At 53.6% G+C, this 25,032-nt stretch overlaps 9 protein-coding genes across 9 annotated transcripts; 4 read left to right on the top strand and 5 right to left on the bottom strand.

The window, feature by feature from the left end:
* Nucleotides 1-3,099: 3,099 nt before the first annotated feature.
* Nucleotides 3,100-3,354, top strand: PG986_008212 (uncharacterized protein; the record flags this gene model as incomplete). Its single annotated transcript, XM_066844434.1, has 1 exon — nt 3,100-3,354. One exon carries the CDS (start codon nt 3,100-3,102, stop codon nt 3,352-3,354), a length of 255 nt encoding a protein of 84 aa, XP_066700546.1.
* A 1,708-nt stretch (nt 3,355-5,062) lies between these two features.
* PG986_008211 (EMP24 component of the COPII-coated vesicle) lies at nt 5,063-5,836 on the bottom strand (the record flags this gene model as incomplete). Its single annotated transcript, XM_066844433.1, has 3 exons — nt 5,063-5,268; nt 5,330-5,537; nt 5,639-5,836. The coding sequence occupies 3 exons, from the start codon at nt 5,834-5,836 to the stop codon at nt 5,063-5,065; spliced, it is 612 nt and encodes a 203-aa protein (XP_066700545.1).
* A 2,076-nt stretch (nt 5,837-7,912) lies between these two features.
* On the top strand, nt 7,913-8,803 carry PG986_008210 (ADP-ribosylation factor GTPase of the ras superfamily). Its single transcript, XM_066844432.1, has 4 exons — nt 7,913-8,128; nt 8,224-8,468; nt 8,538-8,603; nt 8,659-8,803. Exons 1-4 carry the CDS (start codon nt 7,981-7,983, stop codon nt 8,749-8,751), a joined length of 552 nt encoding a protein of 183 aa, XP_066700544.1. The 5' UTR covers nt 7,913-7,980; the 3' UTR covers nt 8,752-8,803.
* Nucleotides 8,804-9,654: 851 nt separating this feature from the next.
* Nucleotides 9,655-11,079, top strand: PG986_008209 (glycine cleavage system t protein; the record flags this gene model as incomplete). Its single annotated transcript, XM_066844431.1, has 1 exon — nt 9,655-11,079. The coding sequence occupies one exon, from the start codon at nt 9,655-9,657 to the stop codon at nt 11,077-11,079; it is 1,425 nt and encodes a 474-aa protein (XP_066700543.1).
* A 921-nt stretch (nt 11,080-12,000) lies between these two features.
* PG986_008208 (uncharacterized protein) lies at nt 12,001-14,613 on the bottom strand (the record flags this gene model as incomplete). The annotated part of the gene is made up of 1 exon (XM_066844430.1): nt 12,001-14,613. The coding sequence occupies one exon, from the start codon at nt 14,611-14,613 to the stop codon at nt 12,001-12,003; it is 2,613 nt and encodes an 870-aa protein (XP_066700542.1).
* Nucleotides 14,614-16,765: 2,152 nt separating this feature from the next.
* Nucleotides 16,766-17,893, bottom strand: PG986_008207 (RNA recognition motif domain protein; the record flags this gene model as incomplete). Its single annotated transcript, XM_066844429.1, has 1 exon — nt 16,766-17,893. One exon carries the CDS (start codon nt 17,891-17,893, stop codon nt 16,766-16,768), a length of 1,128 nt encoding a protein of 375 aa, XP_066700541.1.
* Nucleotides 17,894-18,575: 682 nt separating this feature from the next.
* PG986_008206 (uncharacterized protein) lies at nt 18,576-19,427 on the bottom strand (the record flags this gene model as incomplete). Its single annotated transcript, XM_066844428.1, has 1 exon — nt 18,576-19,427. One exon carries the CDS (start codon nt 19,425-19,427, stop codon nt 18,576-18,578), a length of 852 nt encoding a protein of 283 aa, XP_066700540.1.
* A 2,484-nt stretch (nt 19,428-21,911) lies between these two features.
* On the bottom strand, nt 21,912-23,388 carry PG986_008205 (uncharacterized protein; the record flags this gene model as incomplete). The annotated part of the gene is made up of 4 exons (XM_066844427.1): nt 21,912-22,422; nt 22,649-23,147; nt 23,206-23,266; nt 23,335-23,388. The coding sequence occupies 4 exons, from the start codon at nt 23,386-23,388 to the stop codon at nt 21,912-21,914; spliced, it is 1,125 nt and encodes a 374-aa protein (XP_066700539.1).
* A 583-nt stretch (nt 23,389-23,971) lies between these two features.
* On the top strand, nt 23,972-25,027 carry PG986_008204 (60S ribosomal protein eL6; the record flags this gene model as incomplete). The annotated part of the gene is made up of 4 exons (XM_066844426.1): nt 23,972-24,082; nt 24,441-24,630; nt 24,675-24,778; nt 24,835-25,027. The coding sequence occupies 4 exons, from the start codon at nt 23,972-23,974 to the stop codon at nt 24,985-24,987; spliced, it is 558 nt and encodes a 185-aa protein (XP_066700538.1). The 3' UTR covers nt 24,988-25,027.
* Nucleotides 25,028-25,032: the final 5 nt, after the last annotated feature.

Raw genomic sequence — 25,032 nt, 5'->3', positions numbered from 1 at the left:
TTATCATCGAGATCCGGGTTGCGGCTCATCGCGACCATGTGAAAAAAAAGAGAAAAAAAAAGGAAAGGAAAGGGGAAAAGAGGCGACAGCACTGTCGAATTAGCCTGTGTTCCTCAAACGTGCCTACAGTGCCTCAAGTGCCTCTCCAATTTGTTGCCGCAGTGCACCGATTCACCTACATGGGTCAAGCACCGCGACACGTTAGCAACAGTACTTGTAACTCAACACTTATTGAGGTCGAATCTCCTCAATCCATACAAGCAAGCAAACACTCGAAGTCTGGTAGAACCAGTGATACCTTTCCACACTACCTATTCGTAGCACGCCGGCGCCGCCGAATTGTGTCCCCGATCGTTCTCTGGCTTCAGTTGCCACGTGGGGGGCCTTGGCGGTTGAGATCCGTAGATGCACTCATTAACCCTACAATAAATGTCCCGTCCATCATTCCTCACAGTCTATGTCCTCTCATGATCCAGGTATGACCTGTATCCTGCGTGCAAGAGAGACAGATTGTACAATGGCTCGTTCAATCACCTTGAACAACAAGTTTGTCAGGCCACTGTCGTGCTGCTTCCGATCCATTCTGTATACATCCAGCTTGCGCTTAAGCTTGTCTCTCTCGGCTTCACTTGACAGCAGCGGCAACACGGATGTGGGTGTTCGTACTACAGATTAAGTAATCCAAAAATACTCTTGCCTGCTTCATCAAAAACGCAATATATATTGAACTTTCATCATTTCCTCTTTGATCGAGATTGATGACGAACCTCTCTATCTGTCACATAACTCGCAATGTGCGTTTATCGACGCCATATCTGACGAGTAATTTGCCAAGAAATTACCAACGAGCCTGCAGGCGTGCGAGTGCCGGATAGTACCAACGATCCTCTGCTGCTACTGTGCTTCTGTCTGTGTGTGTGTGCCTGTCCGTTGTTGATTGCTACTTCAGATGTCTGATCGAACATGTAGTGAGGTACACTGTGAATTTCCTCTCGCCTTCACAGAGCCCGCGCAACGGGCGGCAACGTCAACAGTTCGTGCTACGCCGCTCTAAAAGCTCATGTTCTAGATATAGGCTCTCTAGTAGGCACTAGGTACATCAATAGAAATTCCATAGCTTGCTCTTTAACTTAGAACCTCTTGGTCAGCCGCATGGTTACTTATACTCAACGCCCACGAGCGTCGCATCGTGTTCCTGGTCGGGGCAGACTGAGATCTCACGTTTCTTGTCGACCGCAACAGCAATGCACAACGTCAGTCACACTGTTTAATAGACGACCACTACATGGATGATTGTCCAGATTGAGCGTTCCGGGTGGTTCGCTGTCTGCGATTACCCCTGACTCCGGCAACCTGCCTCTGTCAGTCCTTCCTGGATACTGCGTCTGCAAGAGCAAATAAACCAGATTGACAAGGCAAGCTGCATACAGAAGTTTTCACAGGACCCTGGCAGGGAGTTATATATGTAGCGTTTTAACACCGAACACAACGGGTGCGTCATAAGCTGAGGAGATATGGGCATTAGATGTGATACAAATTCACCGGTGCCTGGCTGGCAACTGTACTGTAACTATCAAGTTTGGTAGGCCTCTCGGTGTGACATCATGAAGTATATAGCTGGGTATTGATTCTGAAGCCCGGATGCTCGCTCCGTCTTTATGCAAGTGTCGTCCAGGGATCGTCAATAGTCTCAGTTCGCCCATGCATGTTTGTTTCTGTCCAGAACCGGTCCGAGCCGCTGAAATTAGCTGATTACTCCGCTTCTTCATCACCTCCCTGGTCTTCTCGGCTGCATATGCGCTGCCCAGCTCGTTCATGCTGGTGAAGAATCCAGCAGACCCTACCTGGTACTCGGGTCAGGGCAATTTCTTCCCCGGTTGAAGGCCGTCCGGGTTGCAGCAAAGGGTTTGAGCCGAAGATGCCACTATGTTGCTCGGATCTCGATACTGGTCTCGTTCATCGACGTGATAGTTTCTGATATCATATTTGGATCGAAGGTTTGCAATATATCCTTGAGCAATGCCATGCTTCGAAATATGTACACTTTCATTACTTGACCTTCCGAAAAGTCATTTCCCCATTCTCCTGTGAAGGTCTACCTGGATGGACTATTATGAAAATTTGCATATATAAGTAGTGGAGAAAGCCAGTCACTCATAAAGAAACCATTTAGGTCCTACCTCCCCCTCTCTTCTTAGCGAACACCTGTAGGGTCAGACCGTACATAGATCCCAGTTCAGCTGGAAGGAGAAGTCTCTGGCCGCTCCATATCCTCTGGCTACAATATACAGACCCCCACTATCCCCATTTGCATGTCTCGGCCTCCTTCGGGCGTTCGGCGAAGTAGAAAACCTCTCGCTTCCTTGTAGGTATGTGACTTATCATCCTGCAGTAGATTCAATCTTCAGATGCGGCTACAGAGCGGTTATTATCAATGGGGGGCTATTGGACGAGAAACCCCCCCATGTTGTAGCAAGACGTAGATGATCTACCATCTCTTGCATCCGGGGTTAGGAAGCAAGCAAGCACAAGAGAAAGACCATTGGTATCGCGTTAATAAAGGCCTACCGGGCCAGTTCTAGCCCTGCTTGCTGGTGGTGAGGCTAGCAGCGGGCTTCGCTGTATTGGTGAGGACTTGCATTGTTGTTATCATTCGGAAGGTAAGTCCAGTCGCCGCCGGATGAGCATAAGCATGGGCTTGCATCTATCTTCCTTGCACTTCCTCCCTCCTGCCAGGATATCTCTGTACGCGTCTCCGGATCAGGACGGGACACATCAGACGTAGCAATCAAAAATCTTGTGGGAGACGATTGCAAAGGTCGAAGTATTTAAACCGCTGTCGGACCCTTTATTGTCTTCCAAGGCTCTTTGAGGTGGCAGTCTTCATGTTATCACAGCTAATCGGCCATCATAGTACATTCATACACATTCATCAATACAGGTGCTGTCGACACTGGCCTACTGTCTTCACCTGTTCCCTCTATCTACTCACGCTTTCTTCTATTAGAATCGTCTCCTCCTTGCTTGGAGCACGACACCAATCGTCTACATCAGGCTCGCACTTCGCGAAGACAAAGAGACAAGAGCAAACGAGGAAAGATGTGCGACTACGAAGAGTTCCTTTTTGACTGCGAGCACTCCGTCGTCCGCCTGAAGTCGTACTGCCACTTCGCCCGCAACGACCCGAACCACGAGTGCCTGGGCGTCAAGGTGCTGCGCAACTCGTGGCGGCAGCACGGCCAGCTCTGCGACGGCTGCGCCTCGGCCATCGCCAGCAGCCGGGCGTATGGGCAGCAGCAGCACCACCACCAGAACCCCTATGGCTACGCGACCCAGCATAGGCGACATCATTAGGTTAGGGGAGTCTCTTCCCCAGACCCAATCCATGATCCTCGGGACCGGCTCGGCCCCCCTTTTTCGAAGGGGGCAGAGCGGGGGAGCAAGACTCTCAAGATGGCTTCATGGAAAAGAGTGGGTTAGCCGTTTCAGGATGAGGTGCGTAGCCGTCAGTGGGCTTAGAGCATGAAGGGTTTCCTCATGTTCCTAGTTCACCGGTGACGGTAGCTCGTCGCCTTTCACCGTCTTGAGCCGGGCGTTGGGGAAAAGGGGGGAGCGTCACATTCGGGGGTTTGGACAGGTTCCACTGCGGTTGTTGACCAACACTAAAAAAGTTGTTGAGGATTTTTCCAAATGCGTCGGCGTTGCAGGCTTTTGATTTTCTGTTCTGGTTTCGGGGGATTTCCCCGGCGGACTTCCATGCGTGTGTCGTGCATCGGCGGTGGTTCGTTGGTCCACGTCGTTCAGGGGAAAGAAAAGGGGGAAGCGGTGAGACCGACCAATGGGTTGAGCACCCATTCGTCGATCTTGAAGGAGAAAAAAGTCTTTTACTATCGAGTTGTTTGCCTGGCGTTTTGGCTTTTCTGCAATTGAAGAATCACAGCGTCTGATTGATGATGACGTGGTTGTACGAAGCGAGTTAGCATCAAGTAGTATAAGATAAATCTGCTTGAAGACAATCGCGCTATGTATTGAAACAAGTGAATAATGCCTTCTATATATATCAAGCCATCTGGCTTGTTTTACATGGCACAACACTTCGTGCATGCCAGAACCTATCAGAGCATGACAAAGGTCTAGATAGAGTCTCTGGGTTGTCATCACTGGTATGTATGCCAGTATCCGGTCCCAAGAGTTTGATATTCCTCGGGTCACACCTTAGCAGGACCTGAGTTCACTCAGTCGAGAATTCAGAAACTTTCTGATGTTGAGAGCATATAAGACCCCTATACCAGCCCGAAATCAATTAGGCTAGGAGTCGAAGGGGCTTTATGGAACTAGATAAGGCGGCTCATTCCTTCGGGGTGGTTTGCCAACGGGTAATCAGTATTAGTATCTGGACTTGGAGTCTGCGAAGCTAACTACTAGGTATGCATTAGTTAAAATCATATTGCCAATGGCGTTACAAAGCCACTGCACGATCCCATCAACCCCCTGTGTGTCCTCACGAGTGTTTGACCTAGCAAGCCGCGGGATTCCTGCGACCATGCGCTGTCCAAAGAGCATCGTCGAAAGTTGCCCAGTCAGCGGTGAAGATCTCTAGACTCTCCCGGGCGGTAGGGCTGTTCGGTTACTCGCACATGATATGGTCTGGAGTCTCACAATATGTACATATCATAAGCGCATCATTCGGAAGTGGAACGAAGGAGCCTCCGTCTACTTTTGAACACCCCTTGTGTGTAGACGGGTTTGAAAGTTCTAGGGAATGTTTTGGTTCGGGTATGAGTAAAATCAGCAGGAAATGGTAGGCCATCATGAACAATTGTCCACACACAAGGCCATGAGACTGAGTCGACCCTAATCGACCGCAAATCGCTGGTATACATATGCAGCCAAAGCGGATGGATGCCAACCAACGTGGGAAGTTGCCCGGCGTGCATCCAAACGCCATTCTTCTGATTGGGAGTACAAAATACAGTGTTGTTCATGCCTCGTGTGGCCATTTTTCCAGATCCCTGACCTGACGCCAAAAATATTCTCCGAATAGTCGCAACTTCATTCCCCTTTATACCACGCGCTTGACCTCGAAGAATCTTCGGAGCCACCAGACCTGGAAGACAGACTCGCCAATGACAACACCAATGACAAACAGGTTCCACCACTTGACTCTGCTGTTGGTGCTCTCGGCCGTGTTGCGGTGGGTTCGCTCTCGCAGGACGATATACGATTGCTCGTCCTTGACGGAGTTCAGGAGATCAGAGAGTTTGCGGACTGGGTCAACCGTTAGTATTGTGCATAGGGTAGACGTCCCATTGTCCCGGAAACAGCATACCTTCGTTCTCAAGCGGATCCTTCTCGGCCTCGTGCTCAGACACATATACTATACCGTGGACGTTGAAGGAGACCTCCTTGGTGTTGGCGCCCCAGTGCTCGTTGCCGAAGCAGTAGAGATACTTGCCGTCGTGCTTGGCATCGAAAGAGTAGTCTCCGTTAGAGACGTCCTTCTGGAAGGTCTCGTACTGGCCCGAGGGGTTCGAGATCTGCAGAGAAGAAACAGAATAGGGCTGCCTGTTAGCCATCGTAACCATATTTGCGCCCCCCCCCCGAGAGACCTGCCCGGAAGCAAGAAGCACAGACGTACCCAGAAGTCGATGTCCAAGTTCCCAGCGCTGCCGAACTCGCGATCGCCGACCTGGAAGGTGACGGTCATCTTGTCGTCCCGGTGGAGCTCCTCGTGGAAGCATTCGCGGCCATGGGCAGGGAGCTGAATGTTGTGGCCTAGCACAGCTGGGAAGAAGCTGGCGGACAGCAGCAAAGCTGCGGCGGAGAGGATTTGCATTGCTGTTGCCTAAGCTAGCCCAGCGACCGTGGATTACTAGGAAATTAAAAGCGAAAGAAATAGGCGAAAAGGTGCGGCCTAATCGTCGGTCGTCGTCGTCGAGATCGATCCTTCGTATGCACACGCAGCTGTGGCTCACAAGCTCGAAATGTTGGAGTTGACACTTTGCCAAACAAGGGTTGCATTGGGTGTATGAGGCTCGAGGCGGCTTAGCGCGTTTTCAAGGGATTAGTGGAGTTTAGTTTACGTGCTGTTTCGCCCAAGGCCACTCACTGTACAGTCTGTACCTAAGGTACTTCAATGTGGTGCGTGGCTGCTGCTGGGAGCTGGGCATGCTTTCTGTGGCGGACGGGCCTCCAGCGTTCAGCGTCCAGCGTCCAGTGAGCGTCGCGGTGGCCCCCCCTCGTGCTCCAAAACTAACCCCCTGGTTTTCCCTACTGTACGCAAGCTCGACTAGCGCTGCCTTTATCAACAGGCTGCTGCAAATCCGATGTAGCAGCAGACTGGATCTCTCCTGGGCTCGTGGAATTGATCTGCCAAGTTCCGGTCTGGTCTCGTCATCTACACCCACTCTGGCCTCCACCTTTCATTATCCGTAGTTCGAAAGGGTCAGGTAGAGATGCTATCTACATGTGATGTGATATGGCTAACAGATATGGATTGGGACTTGTTGCGAGCATGGCCAAATCGTGTTCGGCATTCAATGCTGGGTACATGCAGTTTAGGTATGGTTTAGGCTGGTAGGCTTGGGGGATTGCGCGAACGCCGTCTCGCATCTGGGGTTTCAAAGGCACGTAATTGCATGCTACCTGATTGATGTGCAGTGGAAGGGCGGATGGATGTAGATGCATTCTCTGATGCAATCGAAGCTTCAAGTGCCTGTCAGTCGCTCAACTGCGAGTGTACACACTTACTGGCTGACTGACTGGGACTCGTAATAATAATAAACCTGGAATAGGCAGTGGTATTTTAAGGAGGTTTAGCAGCATCCACAATTCCGCAGCACCAGCAGCCAATCGCCGCCGTACAGTTCCAGGTGGCCTTTTCTCGCGGCCTCCCACCGGCTCCCACTGCCCCCCCAATCCCAATTGCCATTGCCTTGCCAGCCAGCCCGCCCAAGGACCCAAAGACCCAAAGACCCAAGGAGAGAGAGAGAGGGAGAACCTGAACACTTTTTTTGTGTGTGTTTCCTCGCTCGGCCCACTGCCACTTTAACTCAACCTTAAACAATCCACTCAGAGTCCAGCCGCCTCTCTTACTTTCCCACCCGGCATTCTTGATCTGTCTTCACCGACAACAACCCAACTTGCCCCCCCTTTACGACGACACGACCCTCTCCATCTCATCGTATCGCAGCATCGCAATAGACCTCTTCTCTTCATCCGGAGCAGGTCTCGTTGCCATATCGACTCGAGAAATACTGTAAGTGCCATTTGCCTCGCCCTCCGCCGCCTTTTGCCCGCCTCGATCGCATGCTGTGCCATGCTGTTTCCACGCGCTGTGCTTCAGCAGGCCAGTCCAGTGGACTAGGACACCAGACACGAAAAAAAGCTGGCATATCGCAACCTGCGCGTGCCCATCCCGAACCAGTCTGCACAACCCTCGATGGCAACCAACTCAAACACCAAGACGGTTCACATCAACCTTGGGATTGCCACTGCCTTCTGTCCATCGTCTACATCCCAACTCGCTGGCCCACCCCGCACACGCACACCCCTCTGACTGGCCTCCCTCTAAACCTGTCGTTCCTGAACCTGGGGTCCCCCTAATAGTGGCAGCCTGGGAACAGACTCGACCAGAGGAGACGCCTTGGAATCATAGCGCCCGCGTCGCAGAAAATTGTCCATCTGTCCTCACTTCCGCATCCAGCACTTCCCCAACCTCGAGATTATATTTATCACTACACAAATCCCCCCTCCATTCTGCCCCATTCCAGCTTGTCCGTCGGAAACAATTGCCTGGCCTGTCGCAGAACCAACCTACGCTCTCCCCCTCCATCTACTTTCATCATACCTCATCCTAAACAAAGGCGGCTGGACATTGGCCTTTTGTTCTAACTCGTTCTCTTAGACAGAACGCTCCCATCGAGCTTAATTAACATCCACATAGACTTGTATCGCATTACGCTACCGAACACCGCCAACATGGGTCTCAACATTTCAAAGCTGTTCGACAAGCTCTGGGGAAAGAAGGAGATGAGAATTCTGATGGTTGGTCTTGATGCTGCCGGAAAGACCACCATTCTCTACAAGCTCAAGCTCGGCGAGATCGTCACGACCATCCCCACCATTGGTATGCCGCTCCCAGAATCCGCGCGGCGCCTCTTCTCCCAACGTCGCCGATGCCTTCCCTCGTTATATGCGCTAATTTTGTTTCGCGGTATCCAGGCTTCAACGTCGAGACCGTCGAGTACAAGAACATCCAGTTCACCGTGTGGGATGTCGGTGGTCAGGACAAGATCCGACCTCTGTGGAGACATTACTTCCAGAACACCCAGGGTATTATCTTCGTCGTCGATAGCAACGATCGTGACCGTATCGTCGAGGCTCGTGAAGAGCTGCAGCGCATGCTGAACGAGGATGAGCTCCGCGACGCCATTCTCCTGGTGTTCGCCAACAAGCAGGATTTGCCCGTATGTTGCGCACTTGATTTCCCATCACCACTACTACCTGTGCAGTGGAGCTAACCAACCAAATCACAGAACGCCATGAACGCTGCCGAGATCACAGATAAGCTTGGCCTCCACAGCCTGAGACAGCGCGCCTGGGTATGCTTCCCTGCCTGAGGATACTGTTAGATGTAAATGCTAATGTGATGTACAGTACATCCAATCCACCTGCGCCACGTCGGGTGATGGTCTCTACGAGGGTCTCGAGTGGTTGGCCACTACCCTCCGCAAGGCCGGACACCAGTAGAGTTGGGGTAGTAGAAGACAAGCTTGGTATGGGTATGGCTCATGTTTCGCGGGCCCAACTCCGCCTCCCTCGATAATTTCACGGTCGGTTGCATCTAAGCACTAAGTCGTTTCTCCGCCGACTTGGGTGCAATCGACGCAGTCCATCAATGACGCATTTCTCCCTCTTTTCCCGGAAAAGCCCATCCATCCTCTGGTGATTATTCTGGTAACGCTCTCCTGGTCTATCATGAATTGCGGAAGTATGATTTTCGGAAGAATGAGGAAAGGGGCGTACCGGGATGGCTTATGTACGAATTGATATTATGGGAAGCACAAAATGAGAAGACGGCTTTTCTGCCTTTTTTGCGATACCCTGACTGACTGACTGACTCGATGACGGCGGCCTGTGACCAAAATTAAACCACCCATACTGCGTCGTACGTTGTACGTTGCCTGCCAACGTTGGAATTTGCCTACTGATTCTAGGGGTTCACCTCGAATTGAGTTTCTGCGATCTCAGCATACTTATGCATAAACGAGGATTTTCCTTGCTCTCGGGCTTGGTGTATTTATTCTCTCTCCCTCCATGATATCAATCCCTGGTGCAGGCTGAACCGGCACGATTCAAGGTTCATTGTTTTCCTGCCTCAGCTTTACGTATGTATTTTACGGCTGAGTATCCACGTTACTTGCAAATCACTTTATCACTGACCAATCGGTCGACAGGTCCGCTATCGGCATCCATCGGCTCGCCGGTTACTACCGTCAGTAGGTACCGGACTTTGGTGGCATAGCATAGCAGCACCCCGCCAACAATTATTGTTCCTGGGGAGCTTCCTTCAATTCCTTCATTGTTGTTTTCGGTCGTTGCAGGAAGTTGCACTTCGTTCTCTCTCAGTCACATTCGGATCAATTGGCCAGGATGAAGCTGGTACGAGCTCTGCAACGCGGCCGGAAGGCCGTCCCCAGCCTCCAATCGCAGCCAGCCCGCTCAATTGCCCTGTTATCCCGGCCCCTCTCGGCCGCCGCCGCTGCATCGCCGGGCTCAACAGTCGCTCGACAGCAACACTCACCACGGATTACCCTCACACCGTCGTCGGCCAGAGCCAGTCGGCGACATGGCTCCTCCCTCGCCGCCGACGAGCCCCTCAAGCAGACGCCGCTGTACGACCTGCACCTGGCGCACGGCGCCAAGATGGTGCCCTTCGGCGGCTTCCAGATGCCGGTGCAGTACTCGTCCCTGTCGGTGTCGGCCTCGCACCACTTCACGCGCTCGCACGCCTCGCTGTTCGACGTCGGCCACATGGTGCAGCACCGGTTCTCGGGCCCCGGCGCCGTGGCCTTCCTCGAGCGCATCACGCCCGCCTCGCTGGGCCCCTTGCCCGTCCGCAGCAGCACCCTGAGCACGCTGCTCTGGCCCGGCACGGGCGGCATCGTCGACGACACCATCATCACGAAGCTCGCCGACGACGCGTTCTACGTGGTCACCAACGCCGCCTGCCGCGACAAGGACCTCAAGTACCTCGGCGAGCAGCTGGCCGAGTGGAAGAAGAATCACAACGCTAAGCTCGAACACGAGGTGCTCGACGGCTGGGGCCTCGTCGCCCTGCAGGGCCCCCTGTCCGAGGAGATCCTGAGCGCCATCCTCGTGGCGCCCGAGGAGCCCAAGCTGCGCGAGCTCTACTTCGGCCAGTGCCGGCCCGTCATGGTCAAGACGCGCGGCGGCGCGCTGTCGCAGCCCATCCTGGTCTCGCGCGGCGGCTACACGGGCGAGGACGGGTTCGAGATCTCGATCCCGCCGGCCGACACGGTCGCGGTGACGGATGCGCTGCTCGAGGCCGCGGGGCCCGAGAAGCTCCAGTTCGCGGGCCTGGGCGCGCGCGACAGTCTCCGTCTCGAGGCGGGTATGTGTCTCTACGGCCACGATCTCGACGACAACACGACCCCCGTCGAGGGCGCCCTGTCCTGGGTCATCGGCAAGGACCGCCGGGACCCGAAGTCCGCCAACCCCTTCCACGGCGCCGAACTGATCCTGCCCCAACTGACCCCCAAGAGCAAAGGCGGCGCCGGCGTCTCGCGCCGCCGCATCGGCCTCGTGGTCGAAGGCGCCCCGGCCCGCGAGGGCGCCGAGATCGTCGGCCCCGACGGCCAGAAGGTCGGCGTCGTCACCAGCGGCTGCCCGAGCCCCACGCTCGGCAAGAACATCGCCATGGGCTACGTCGCCGACGGCTCCCACAAGGCCGGCACCGAGCTCGAGGTCCTCGTGCGCGGCCGCAAGCGCAAGGCCGTCGTCACCAAGATGCCGTTCGTGCCTAGCAAGTACTGGAAGGGGACTGCGCCTGCTTAAATCCTACCTGTGCATCTCAGAAGATATAGAGGAGAGGACGGTGTATGAAATTGTTGTTGCTATTGGGAATCAGCATTGTTCTGGTCGGTCGGAGTGGGTGAGCTAAGGAGTTCAACCTTGAAGGCGTTCATTTTTACAGCAAGTCATAACGTACATATACATTAGGCATATGGTCATTGATCCCTCAACGGGCAACATCATTATTTTTGATCGAGTTCTTCCGGATTCGTGTCCCTTCCACGTGAAGTTATCTCGAGCACAGTGAAACGAGATATATGTAACCATCATCTGTCAGAAAACGAGAAACGAAATGGTGAAAACTCGAGCCTTGAATCTCATTCATGTCTGCCACGCAATATCGAGGTATATTACATCGGTACTCTCATTACCCAGGTGATGTGCCAACCGACTATCCCTGACTAACATGATATAAAACATGAAAATATACAATACACCTCGCAAAGCATCACAGCTGATATCACATAGTAGAGACAACTGAAGTGTAGGCAAGATCTAAAAATATATAACCCTCCTATTCTGCTGGCTGTCAAACCAGCTTTCATCAAAACATCCCAGCCCCAAAACGCCATCATCATCAGGTATGCATACATGCACGCCTCATGTAAGGAATATGCGACACACCCCCATACCCGATGATGCCTTCTTTCCTCTTCCCTTTCTCCCTGTGAGATGAAAGGTAAAGAAACCACTACTACTGTGTTATATACGGCCCTTTCCCCCTATCCAGGAAAGCAGCAAGAGATCATCACATCATAATCTTCTTCATCAGAAAGCGACCTCAGTCGCTTCGTTTTGGAATCAAAAAGCCGCTTCGCTCCGCTCACATATACACACACTCGCAACCCAGCCATTATACAACAAGCGCAGCAACAATATACACAGCAACTATCTTCACCCATATTAAGCGTTAGGATCCGACTCGGGGAACTCGGTACCCTCAACCACGACCGCCTCGACCGGCAGCTCGACATCCTTGATAGGGTGGAGCAGCATGGGGGGCAGGCACATGCGGCCCTCGCCACCACGCATATCGCCGACGGTAGCACCGTTCTTGCTCTTGTCCTCGGTCAGTTCGAACTCCTCGCCACCGTCGTTGTTGACCTTGAGGCCGAGCCAGCGCCGGTACAGGTTGGGCGCGAAGCCGGAGTCGTAGAACCACGTGATACCGCGGAGGTTGTGCTCGCGCTGGCCGAAGACCGAGGTGCGCGCGCCACCCGTCGCCGAGTTCTTGCCGTTGTTGAGCGTGCTCGCCAGGACGGCCGTGGGCCACTCGCGGTCCACGTACAGCGGGTGCGGGACGAACACGCCCTTGTAGCCGTGTTGCAGTGCCACGGTGCCGGGCCACATCTCGGGGAAGGCGAAGTGCTTCTTGAAGGCCGTCTCGCGGTGCATGGTCATGAGCAGTTTCCGCGAGAGACGGGAAGCCGTAATGATCTGTGCGCGTCTTGGGGGCTTCTCCTTGTAACCGGTGATGTCGTCTGCCAGGAGCCAAGTGGTACCTTCGGGGTCGAACAGAGGGTTGAAAGTGATATAGTCAGCCTCCTCGCCAACACCCCAGACATACTTGTCTCTCTCCATCGAGGTCGGCGGCTGAGGATCGTTGTCGGGCTCAAACCAATCTTCGGGATCTTTCGAACGCAAGGGTCCCCACACCAGGCTGTTTTGTTGAGCTGGCTGCTTTCCCTTGCCCTTCTTGCTACCAAGTACGCCCTCCCACATGTTGTTGGGGTCAGTGGTTCCCATCTCGGCCTGTACACGTGCCATCTGCTTGAAGTCTTCCCAGGTTCCGTGGACGGAGGGAACGTAGTATCGGCCATTGCGTTCCCATAGCCCCTTTCTGGGTTGCTCCTTCGACCAATTCTCGACCTTGGTGAAGAAATCATAGTAGTGACCGGTATATCTGATGTCCATCTCCCATTGCCAGAAGTAGTCGTACTCGGGATGTTGGTCGGCGAAGTATTGCAAAGCCATGGACAGCCCACGATAGACTCCGTGAACGGGCAAGTCGGGCCCGCGAGTGAAGAGATCGTGAATTCCTTGGTACAGAGACAGCATTTGCGTCTCACTCCAGAGCGTAGCAAGACCCTGGAACTCTCGAGGGATAGCATCCTTGATCCTTTGCTCATAAGTTGCGGCGTCGGCCCAGACAGGGTACTTTGCCTCGTTCTTCACCTGAACAAGAAGATGCACGTCATAACGGCCGCCGGATGCCAAAGAGACTTCGGTGATAAGGGAGCGCATGTACATGACGTCTTCCTCGCGCCAGTTGTACTCGTCCCAGCAGCGCACAACAACAGCCGTACGGGAGATCTTGTTGGAGGCGTTCTCCTTTTTCTTCGCATCGCCGGCTGGCTTATCCAGGGTAGGTTCGCCCTCAGCTGAGGGCAACTCGGGGCTGGCATCTCGAGTAGCAAGCGTCGAATTAACCTTGGCAGCAATATCCGGAAGCTCGGTAACACCATCCATAATATGGAAGCCATGCGGCCTAGAAATTCTCTTAGGCACAGGGCTGTATCTGGGGGCATTGGCTTGGTAACAGCGTTTCTGAGCGTCGGCCCAGTCTACGTTGCGCCAGTCGACTTTAGGGGTCTTCTCCCAGGTCATGTCCATGCCTTCCTTTTCGCCGTTTTCGCCGACGCCGAGACCACCAGTTCGTTGCGAATAGCCCATTCCGTAGGGGGAGTAACGGCCGTAACGTTCGTAGCAGATATCCTCGCTAAAGTTCAACAAGTCGTAGGAGCCAAGCACGGCTTCCGGGAATCCATTCGGTCTTCCGTCCAGGTATCGAATAGCAGGTACGCGCATCTTCTTCTCCTTGTCCAAGAAACACTCGTTGATGTCCTCGGGCTTCATGTTGAAAATGCTCTTGGGGTGTTTCTCGAACTCCTTGCTCGAAGGTAGGTCCCTGGAGGCCAAATCCGGCCCCTTTCCTTGCGACTCCTCCGCGTTGGGGTCCGAGTGGGTGAAGTTGACAAATGCCAACTTGTCAATCGGCGGTTCGTCCTGGGGGCGGGGGTATTCGGGCACGTTCTTTTGGAAGGATACCATGTTCCTCACACCACCATAATACCTCGTCAGAAAGGGGTATTGCTCCCATACCGGCGGCGGCGGCGGTCGTTTCGAGATCAGGCCGCTCGTTAACCTCCGGTTGTCGTTCTGGCTCGCGCGGATGAGGCTGAACATGAAGAGGAGTATCGTCGACACCAAGCCGAAGCACATGTAGCGCACCACCTTGTTCGGTAACCGGTAGCCCATTGTCCTGCCTGGCCGCCGCGGCAGGGAAAAGGTTCGTTTCGCCATTATGGGCGTTTGGGAGGAGGGCAGGGAGGTCGAAGTCGAAGTCACCCTCGAATTGCCGGTGCTGGGAGAATTAGTGACGGAGTAGCCCTCTTCGTAGTCGGATTCATCTGTCCAGTCGTTGGAATCGCGCTCTTTGGAGTTGAGGTTCTCGTAGACTGGAAGTTTTGATTTTACGTCGCGCGAGCGCAACGGGTTTAGGGAGAGACCTCCCATGAGGCGTGTCCGGGATAGAGAGGGACTGAGAGCGGCGGGTGTGGTGATCCAAATACACTTTAGGATCGTTCCTATGTGTATGTACTGCGTTAGTTTTCCACCGCCTTATACGTCACGTTACGGTGATTGCAGCCATTGCAGGCCAGGAAAAGTATTGCGTCGCATACCTGTGTATTAGAAAGCTCTCTGCTTTGGAAGGGAAAAAAAGTTAAGACCCAAAGCTCTTAGTTGTAACCGCGACAATCATGCCCGTCGGGTCGATCAACAGCGAACAACAAACAATCAGGGCCGTTGGAAGTATATTCGCGAACTAGAGCGCAGATGGGAGACGGGATGGCAGGGGCAAAAAGGTTACTGCAGAACCGTCCAAAGATTGAGACCAATCTTATTCGACAAACTGGCCCAGTTTGTCGATGTCTCGAGTCGTTGAGTTGCAGCCCACAAATAAAAGAGGCCCTTGTCCGACAGGCGGCACGTCACTTATTGACGACTGCTGTTTCACAATTGGGCGGTTGAGCGAGTAGGTGATGCGACGCCTCGGTCTTCGTCTTCGAGTCACGAAGTCGGTGCCGATGCGTCTTTCCGTTGAACCTGTTTCAGACCGATCGCAAAGAATGGACAGGAACTGAAAAGTGAAGATATTGAAAGAAGAAGAAGAGGGACAGGGACAGGGACAGGGACAGGAACACGCTTCATACAACAGACGAGGATCCTCTTTCACTTTCTCTTTCTCTTTCTCCCTCCCTCGCCCACCTGGGACCTGGGACCTGGGACCTGGCGCCGTCAAATGCACCTACAGCATGACATAACCAACCGACCAACCAGCAAACCCTTTCCCAATTGACTGAAGAGCAAGCATGGGCAAAGCATGGACAACATCGCCCGGCCAATGGGCGTGCCTGTGGATCTTGGTTTATCTGGGCAGCGATGCGCTTCCAGCCTGTCACGGTTCAGATAGCCTTCTTGGCGCCCACTAGGTTGTCGTCACCCTCCTTTGGCGCAGTTGTCAGGAGCAACCCTTACACCGATTTGCTGTGCTGTTCTTCAGCTGCTGCTTGCTGCCGACCAGCCGATGAAATACCATTGATTGACATGCACCAAAAAAGTGATGGTGGTACACGACGGGACGGGAGCCCGAATTCGAGCTTCGAGTCCCTCCTCACTCACGTTGTCAACACCGATTTACGCATGGGCAATTCGCACGTTTGAGATGAAGCTGGTACGTGTCAAGTACAACACGACAATACCAGGTGGGTGCAACAAACTGGAGAATTACATCAATGCAAGGGAAAACAGTACTGTAGCTTACGACTCGCACTACTCGGCTAGTTCAGATTTGGCCTTGTTTCGACGTAAAGTAGGAATTGTAATTTGTATCGTCTTAAGATAAACCCACTGGCGCTATAATGATCTTCTCTTCTGACGACGATCCTCCTCCTAGCTAATGATAGAAGGGGGAAAAACCAGACCAGAAGAGGGTTCTGGAGGGTGCGGCTCGCGTGGCAACGACACTGCCAAAATACCTTAATCCATTCCTAGATAACCTTACCACCTGGATCCAACCTCAGGCCCAGAACATTCCAATCTACTAGTACGAGCCACGCCTTGTATTAGTAGGGGTCGCGAACGTGTATGGGTTGCAGTCCGATATCAATGTAAGCTGTCTTGTTACGACACATTGTCACAGCCCGACTATATTGAACTGTTCGTATGGCGATTTCATTTGATGTATCCCCAGAACTATCTGCGCATCGCCTTACGAGATGAGTCGAGAGCCCCCTTTGGCATTGGCCTCCGCCGACTCGTAACGTAGCGTAGTGTGTTCATGCGACAGGTACTCAGTCTCGCCAGTTCCTTAGAACATTGAAACCAAGTGCAGGAAAGCTCAAGCCTAAAAATCGCGTGGAAATGGCTAAGATGGCAATGCTATGATTGCCTATCTCAAAGTCGTAGTTTTACTTATCTCAAGTCGCGTATCGCCGACGGTGTGGGTATCCTCCACTGGCCTGTGCAGAAAAGAAAAAGGCGATCAGCCTCGTTGCGCGCAATGCTTGCCGCGTCTAAAGAGGCAGGTATATAGAGTACAAAAAATGCGTGGTCCGATTTCAGACCGCATCCAATTAATACAAGGAGCTGATCCCTCTCCTGCCGTTCACGCGTCGGCCCCTTCCTCGTCTTGCCCCTTCCCGGACCTCCGGTACCTCTCCCGGCCCGAAGCTACCGTCGCCCTCACCGTCCGCCCGTCAAAGGCGCGGCCATCCATCATCTCCACGCAAGCCTCCGCCGCCTCGGGCGTCTTGAACTTGACGCTCACGACGCCGTCCTCCTCGAGGTCGTACAGCACCACGTTGGTCACCTGCCCCAGCCGCGAGCACTCCTCGCGGATGTCTTCCTTGATGTCCAGGAGCGCGGCCGGGTCCTCCTCGAGCTCCTTGAGCGTGAACATGTGCCGTAGTATCACCAGCCGCTCCTTGCGCGCGTTCGTCTCGAGCTGGCCGCCGTAGGGGTCGTCGTCGTCCCAGTCGGCCAGCTTGGCGTCCAGCTTCTGCGTCTTCTTGATGATCTTTTGCTTGTCCTGCTCGCGCGCCCTGTCCCTCGGCTTGGTCAGGACGACTTTGTCCCCCTCGTCCGCGGCCGCCTTGGCGTCCCGCTCGGCTTCCGTCTCTTGCTGCGTCTTCTTGTAACTGGAGTCGGCCGCCTGGACGCGTATCTTGCCGCTCGGAAGCCCCGACGCCGAGTACCGGAAGTCGGTGTCGTCCAGAAGCATGATGGCCATCTCTACACTTTGCGGTTTGAAGAAGACGACCAGCGCGTCGCCCTTGAAGTTGCCGCTGTCGTCGGTATAGAGCTTGATGCGCGGGCGCCCGCTGTCAATCTCTTCGGCGATGACGCCGCATTTCCGCGAAAAGGCATCGTGCACCTCGTCTATGGTCACATCTAGGGGCAAGCCCGTGACGTAGACGGCCGTATTTTGCCTGGGCTTTTTCGGGGGCCGGTCGCTCTTGCCGCCGCCGTTCTTCCGTTTTCGATTCGGTTGTGCTGTGGTCTCATCGTCGGCAGGATCAGCATTTGTGCCGTAGGCTTGTTGTTGCTGCGCGATGAGTTCTTCGTCGAATATGGGGATCCAGCGCTTCAGCTGCGAGTCGAACTCGAACTCGGTTCCGTCATCCTGGACCGCGATGAATTTATTGTCAGTCCTTGAGAATGAGATGCGCTCGTCGCTATCGAATTCTTGGGGATCGATCGGGAACGATAAGCTCGGAGGTGCCTCGATCGCCATGGTTTTCTTCTCTATTGCGAAAACCCCCCAGTGCTGGAAAAGGTGTTTTTACTTGTAGGTACAATGACAAACTGAAAAGTAAAGCTGAGCTCAGTCCATCCATGGACGGGAACTTTGAAGATAGAGCGGAATTGCTTCCAAGCTCTTGGCAAGTACCTGCCTAGGATCTTGGCCCCACACTCCATGCAGGCCCGCCTCGCGCTCTCCAAATCAAATGCACACATGCATTAAAGTAACTCGTACATACTCCCTCTACTTGTATCTTCTTCTAAGAAGCCTCATAGCTAAGATTATCTTCAGTAACTATTCTTGAATAGTAACTTGAAGCCGATCTTCAGCACTTTTGAGTCGGCCATCGACAGGAAACACCTAGCTGTGCTACTGTGGCGTCTGTACATACATTTGTACACTGCTCTGTGCCCCACCATCCCAGTTCGGTGTAAGTCAACTTACGACATAATGATAGATGGCGTCCCGTCACCCGGAAATACCATCAGTGCTAGCAAAAATACCACCTGACGGGTTTTGCAGAAAGCCGTGAAGCTTCCAGGTCACCATGACCGAATAACATAACAAGTAGGTATACATAGTTTATTCAAACTCATGGGGGGGTATATGACAGAATACATTGACGAGACAGTCGCTCAGTCTGCCGGGGCTTCCTGGACCTGGACCTCTCAGCTCAGGAGGAGTCTTCCAAGGTGTCAATCTCATACTCTTTCGCCATGACCCACCACTCCGCCGCCTCTATTATCTTGCAAACTGTTTTCAGCTCGTCCATGTTCCTTGGCGCATACACCAGCATGAACTGTCTTGGTACGGGCATTCTAAGCCACGTCTCACATGCCAGGGGGTGGCGTTGGCCCCAGCCCTTCTCGAGAACCTCCTTCACGTCGTTCGGGTGAAGGTTCATATGCATAGCATAGTCTGTGTCGTGAACATGGCAGATCTCGCCTTGGCACGTCTTGTTGAAGGGGAACCGTGAGAATAGACCCATGCCGTGCTTCTCAAAGCAAGACGTACCGATCCCAATGCTCGCATTGTTCTCGTGGCCGTGATGTTCCAGAATCTTCCGAAGCTTCAAGTAGCATTCTTGGGAGCCCGGCTGGTTCACCTGTCGTTGAGGTGCGATGCCGACGACATCGGGGCGGGGGCCGCACCGGTAAGGGAGAGGAGATTTCCTGAGAATCCCTGCGGCCGGCTCTATTGTTGGGTCTTCCTGGAGCGGCTCAAGAGGGTCTCGTAACGCCCAAAGCTTGAACCAGTTGATGCGGAGATAGCCTCGGACAGTGGCTGGCGTTCCTCCGGGTCCCAGCTTCAGGTAGTTATAGTAATCGTTGCGGATGTAGAGGGCCACGGGCACTAGGCCGATAAGTGTGACAATGACAGAAGGCTGCAATAAATGCAAACTAAGAATCAGACTAATCGCCAGAGTGAATATGGCTGGTCCGTCCAGCGTAACAGAAAGGGGGTCTTGTCTGAGAGAGACGCTGATGGTGAGCCCATCCTCGCTGCCTTTGGTCACCTCGACCATGGAGCTCGAAGGGGCGTGGCCCGTATGTGTGTATGAGAGAGACATGGCACGCCAGAGGCATACAGTGAAGAGCGAGCCTATGTGTGTTTGTGGATGCCAGGAATGCTTCCCTGTCCAGAAGCAAGGCAGGTTGGTCTGCACTAGAGGTGATGGGAAGGACTTGTCCGGGTGAGGGAGGGATTCGTGTGGGCGGTAGAGGATCCTTGATAGAAGGGAAGCAACTGACTGGATGTATCAAACCTTGAGTCTAAAGCCTTTGGGTGATCATAGGCGTGTTGCAAAGGAATGTGATGTGTGTAGAAAAGACGGAATAAAAATAGCTGGCGAGAGAGAGGGGTACCGAGGTGTTCTTATTCTTTTAGGGATTTCTGGAGTCAAAAGCCGTCTGTCTGGTTGAACGCAACACGTCGTGGACCCTGCGTGAGTGAGCAGTAGGCCGTAGGGATAGGTAACGTTAGGTAGGTACGTAAGGTAGGTATGGAAACCCGGACGGAATCGCAGGGTTGACGTCGGCTGCCTCGATTGATTCAGGAAGTCAACTGACTAGTACCACTAGCCGTCCTTTTCTGGGGAAAGGATTCTTCGAAACACGGCTCCGGACTGGACACGCGAGACTTCCTACTGGGCGCTTGCTGCCGCAATCGGCTCCTCCCCACCCTAGGACAGCTGCTACTTACCGCTGTGCGCTGTGCTGGACGAAGCTGGGACACCTGGCGACGTGGGAAAGTGTAAGGCCGCAAAGCAGGTCTGCGGCTTTCCTCGATTGGACACAATAGTCCAGTCGCTTCGGGCAAGGTTGTCCGGCCCATCTGTTATGTGACACTGCAACCAGCGCCAACCCCAGGCAGGTGATATGAGGAAGGCCCGACGATACCTTTCGTTTCTCTTGGGTGGTGCTCAGCCCATCGCTCTCGAGGGAGCTGGATTGGAATTGCGTACGAGGTGGATACCATGACAGCATGGCAAAAGGCATATCTCGATCGTTAGTAGCCACCCCCTGGAGGATCTGCTAAGCAGGTACCAGCGCTGACAAGAGTATACAACAAGACGTAAGTAAAGCGGGCATTGGTAGCTGGAGGTTAGTAAGGAGGGTAAGTCGGTATGTACATATGTAGGTAGGTGGGGGGTCTAGTCAAGTCAGGTCAAGTCAGTCAGGAGAACCGAAATTGTTGCAGCTGCAGTGCCAGCTGCATTGTGCACTGCATACCTGACGTAGCAATGGGTATAGGAATGAGCGGTACCACCCAAAAGTGATGAAATAGTGCGACCAATAGCCGAGGGTCAAATTTGGTCACCGATACTTCAAAAACCCTCAGCTGACCAGACGTGCCAGCCCTAGACTCAACTCCGTACTGACCAAGAGCTGTTTCTGTTGCCGACGCTCGCACAATACTCGAAAAGAATGGCCAAGTACATGGGTCCTCGAATAAAAGCTCGGCGAAGTGTAATAACTAGGTAAATTTCTGTGGACGTTGCCACATCTGATCTGGTTACCTGCCTACCTAGGTCCTACTGCTTGAGTAAAGTTGAGGTCAACTAGTTGTGCTTTACTCTTCCTAGACATGATACGAGACAAGAATATGCGGGCACGCCGCGGAAGTCTTGGCGGAAAAGAGGCGGGTTCCTCCATGGGGAATAGGCTGGTTTATAGCCCGGCATATCGTGGTTGCCCCGCATTCCGCTTTGGCGGGGTCGTGTGTGTTGTGGTTCGACTTCAATATAATAAGGTGTTTAGGATACACAGAGGCTAGACCTACTGGAGCCTGGACGCAACAGGCATGATACAAAGGACGGGTCTGCCGATTTAGACAGACACGTTCCATCCAATGCAACCAACTGTGCCTTGGGTTTCGTGTAAAGATAGACACGGTTCCCGCACCCTGGATTGTCGAGTAAGTCTTGAGGTTTCAGCTCGGGGGCATTGGTCCCTATGGTGATCAGCCCAGAGTCTAGGTACTGCAAGATCATACCATATATTAATGAATACGACCTCACTTGGCTCATTGGCTCAAGCTTGCTCATATTCACAGCATATTTGGTCGACCGCGCACATCACACCCCGTTTCCGCGGAAATCGTGCTTGCCCTGTCCTTGTGCTCCGGGGAAGGTCCGGTAGACCTGACTGTCAGATAAAAAAGGAAAGTAGTTCAGAACCCCAAGACTCTCTAACCGGCCGTTGAGAGGCATATCAAGAGTCTATCAAGAGTCTATCGAGCGTTTATGGAGGTTGGCACAGAGTCACAGAGTAGCATACAGCACTGAAGTCGCCATTAACTCTAAGACTGTCGTTTCACGTAGTTGTACTCCGAAGTAGTTGTGGCCCGGTATGTGATCTCACCTTCAGGATGTGAGATAAACATCGCTTGTTGTCGTTACTATTGAGCCCCTGTGGCGATCCAGAGCTGACGGGGGCTGGTGTAGGTATGGTACAGGGAGAGAATACTAGATTGAAGCAAATTCACTTCTTCTCCTCCACAGTCTTCTTCACGCCCTCCACGAAAGCCTCGACGGCATCACCTCCGCCGAGCGGCATGCTGCCCCCTTCATGTAGCCTCCGTTGTCGACCTTGATTGACAGCGCATCGGCAATACTGGGCAGACCACCATCGCGAATAGCCATGGTCAGACTCGTGAGGCTCTGGTGGAACTGGGGACTCCGTAGGACCTTCTCCAATAGAGCCTTCTTCTGGCCAAGGCTCATGGCCTGCTTGGCCGCCTCAATCGCAGCTGGCGTGGGCTCCGCGGAGCTGTCGCCGGCATCGGGTTGTTGGGCAAGTACCAGCACTGCCGGAGGCAGGAAGCTCAGCAGATTATCAATATCCTGCTCGGAAGCCTGCCTTGCCATAGGGACGGTTGCGGGAGGGGGCAGGAGATCTGACAGGAGCGGGAAGGAGTTGCCTTCTCCCTGACTGGCACCCCCAGCTCCGGATCCTCCTTTCAGCGAATCGAGGAAGTTTCTTACGGCGGTAGCAGCATCAGTGGAACCACCAGCAGCACTATAACATTGAAGTTAGCTGAGTTCTGGCAGTACTGGTCTTGAATCCTGAGCAAATTCATGTTGTGGTTGCTGATTTAGCACCAAGCTCTACAAATACACATATCCGCCCCTTAGGTCGTGCTTCCAACCCCCTGATCTCATCTGCCACGCAAGATTGCCCTCGTGACTGTCTTCCAGCATTCGCACCGCAACGCTATGATTCGCTCGAATGGAATTGTACCTACGCTCTTGCTCCATCAGCGCCGCCTTCTCTAGAACCCTCGCCCTCTTCTCGTACATCGCCACCGGTAGCTCCCGGGCCAGCACCGCCAGCGGCGCCGCCCTGGGAGGCGTCGCCAGGTCCCTCGATATCCTCCATCATCTCATCATCGTCATCGGGACGCGGTGGCCGGCTGTTGTTGATCGATGCAAGCTCGGCATTCACATTGACCTCTTCTCCCTGGAGCAGGGCATCGACGATCTGCCCAATCTTCAGGTCCCTTGGGCTGAAGTAGCTTGCGTTGCCATCGCGACCTTGGGCTTTTGACTGGAGCCAGAAGATGTGACGTTGAGACGAGGACATGAACTTGAGGACGAAGACCCGGCCGTTGGTCTTGGAAGACGCATGTGTTTGCTTGTCGGATTCATGGGGAACGAAATGGCCATCGGTCGGCACCATAACCAGGTCGAGTTCGGGGTTGTCTACAGGATCACTTCGCTTTCTCCAGCAGAAATGGATAAGATCTGCGATAGTCAGAGGACCAGGCCTAGTTTCCGGTAGTGAGGCAAAGTTTCAACGTACCATCTTCAGAGTAGAGATAGACGTAACCCGGCTCGGGCTTTGCCGTAACCTTGTAGGGCTTCTGCGAAGACTGGTTGAGATGTTAGCGGCCAAATTGCCCGTTGGCGTCGTGGACATGGGACAGCTTACATCAATGTCGCATATGCCAGCCTTGAAGGTTATGATGGGGCTGATGATAGACATGTTGGGCAGATTGGAGCTGATGATCAGTAACGGAACAGATTAAAGGTAGAGCTGGTAGGTGTGTTGGGTGAAGATGACGACTTTCTTCAAGTCTGTCGGGTCTGTAGTGTTGTTTGTTCAGATATCGCAATGCAGTTCTGGGGTAGCTACAAGGCTGCCACGGCTACGAACGACTTCCTTCAATGCAAGGGTCGGAGCTTGGGCCCCCCAAAGCGCCCCGATGACATAAGTGCTTGAGGTCCCCCCATGCCCCACTATCAGTGCCTTGTGGCTGAAGTCGGCCCCGAAGATTTTCCCTTGAGCCGGCCTATCTTATCAAAAAACAGCACGGACCATGAATTCGCTCAGGGCTGGCGTGGAAGACGCCGAAAAAAGGGCACCCACAAAGCAGCATTTTGCCGATTTTTTGAGGAGGGCCAAAGAAAGTCATTTGGTCTATCATCCACGATCGCAGCAACACCCGCAAACACCAAATCGTCGACAGGTAGGACAGAGAGACTTCGGTTCTTCTCTTTATTTTTCTTTTCTTCCCTTCGGTCAACCATCCTCTCCCCCACGACGACAAATCGACCAACTCGTCAAAATGTCGGCTCCTACCAGCAAGCAATTTGGCAAGTCGACCCGGGAGGTCCCTCACCACTCCCAGAAGGCCCAGAAGTGGTACCCTGCCGATGACGAGGCTCAGCCCAAGTCGGTGAGTTTTATTGCGATCCTCCGACAGCATGACTTGTTTCTACGATATCGAATTGGCAAATGGCTCTTGAACATTCCCCGCCGCTCCGAGGGGCATACGACTTTACGACACTGGGCTCGGTTATAGCGCATGGGAGGAAGGGAAGGAAGGGATTGGGCACATCTCATGCTCAGCTGGAAGCCCTGGACACTTGGTTCAGGGCTTGCATCTGAACCGAGAGAGCGCAATTCCCACAGCAAGCATGGAATGGGATATCTTCAAGGAGCCAGCAGGACAAGATGCCATGCCAATTCGATACGCGATGGAACAACCTGCATGCTTCCTCATGCGACATCCTGACTGACTGGCTTTTCAATAGGTCCGCAAGGCTGTTCGCGCCTGGGCTCCCCGCTCCACCCTCCAGCCCGGTACCGTTCTGATCCTGCTCGCTGGCCGCTTCCGTGGCAAGCGCGTTGTCCTGCTCAAGAACCTCGACCAGGGTGTCCTCCTGGTTACTGGCCCGTTCAAGATCAACGGTGTTCCTCTGCGCCGCGTCAACTCCCCGATACGTCATCGCCACCTCCTACAAGATCGACCTGTCCGGCCTCGACAGCAAGAAGGTTGACGAGATCGCTTCCCGAGAAGTACTTCGCCCGCGACCGTACCGCGGAGAAGGCCGGTGAGGAGGCTTTCTTCAAGCAGGGAGAGAAGCCACAGGTATGTTTGGATTTTGCCATGATACGACGGGACAGGGACTAATAAAGTGCCTACAGAAGAAGGAGATCAGCAGCAGCCGCGCGGCAGACCAGAAGACTGTCGACAAGGCTCTGATTGCCAGCATCAAGAAGGTCGATATGCTCGCCAGCTACCTTGCCAGCTCTTTCAGCCTGCGCAAGGGTGACAAGCCCCACGAGATGAAGTGGTAGATACCCACTTTGTCTACAACGGCACGGATTCGGAGAACTCGCGAG

Source organism: Apiospora aurea (assembly GCF_038362705.1).
Source record: "Apiospora aurea strain CBS 24483 chromosome Unknown utg000005l_segment0_segment0, whole genome shotgun sequence".
NCBI classification, from domain to species: Eukaryota; Fungi; Ascomycota; class Sordariomycetes; order Amphisphaeriales; family Apiosporaceae; genus Apiospora; species Apiospora aurea.
Note: the sequence above shows the minus strand (reverse complement) of the source record. Positions and strands in the feature narration are given on the sequence as shown.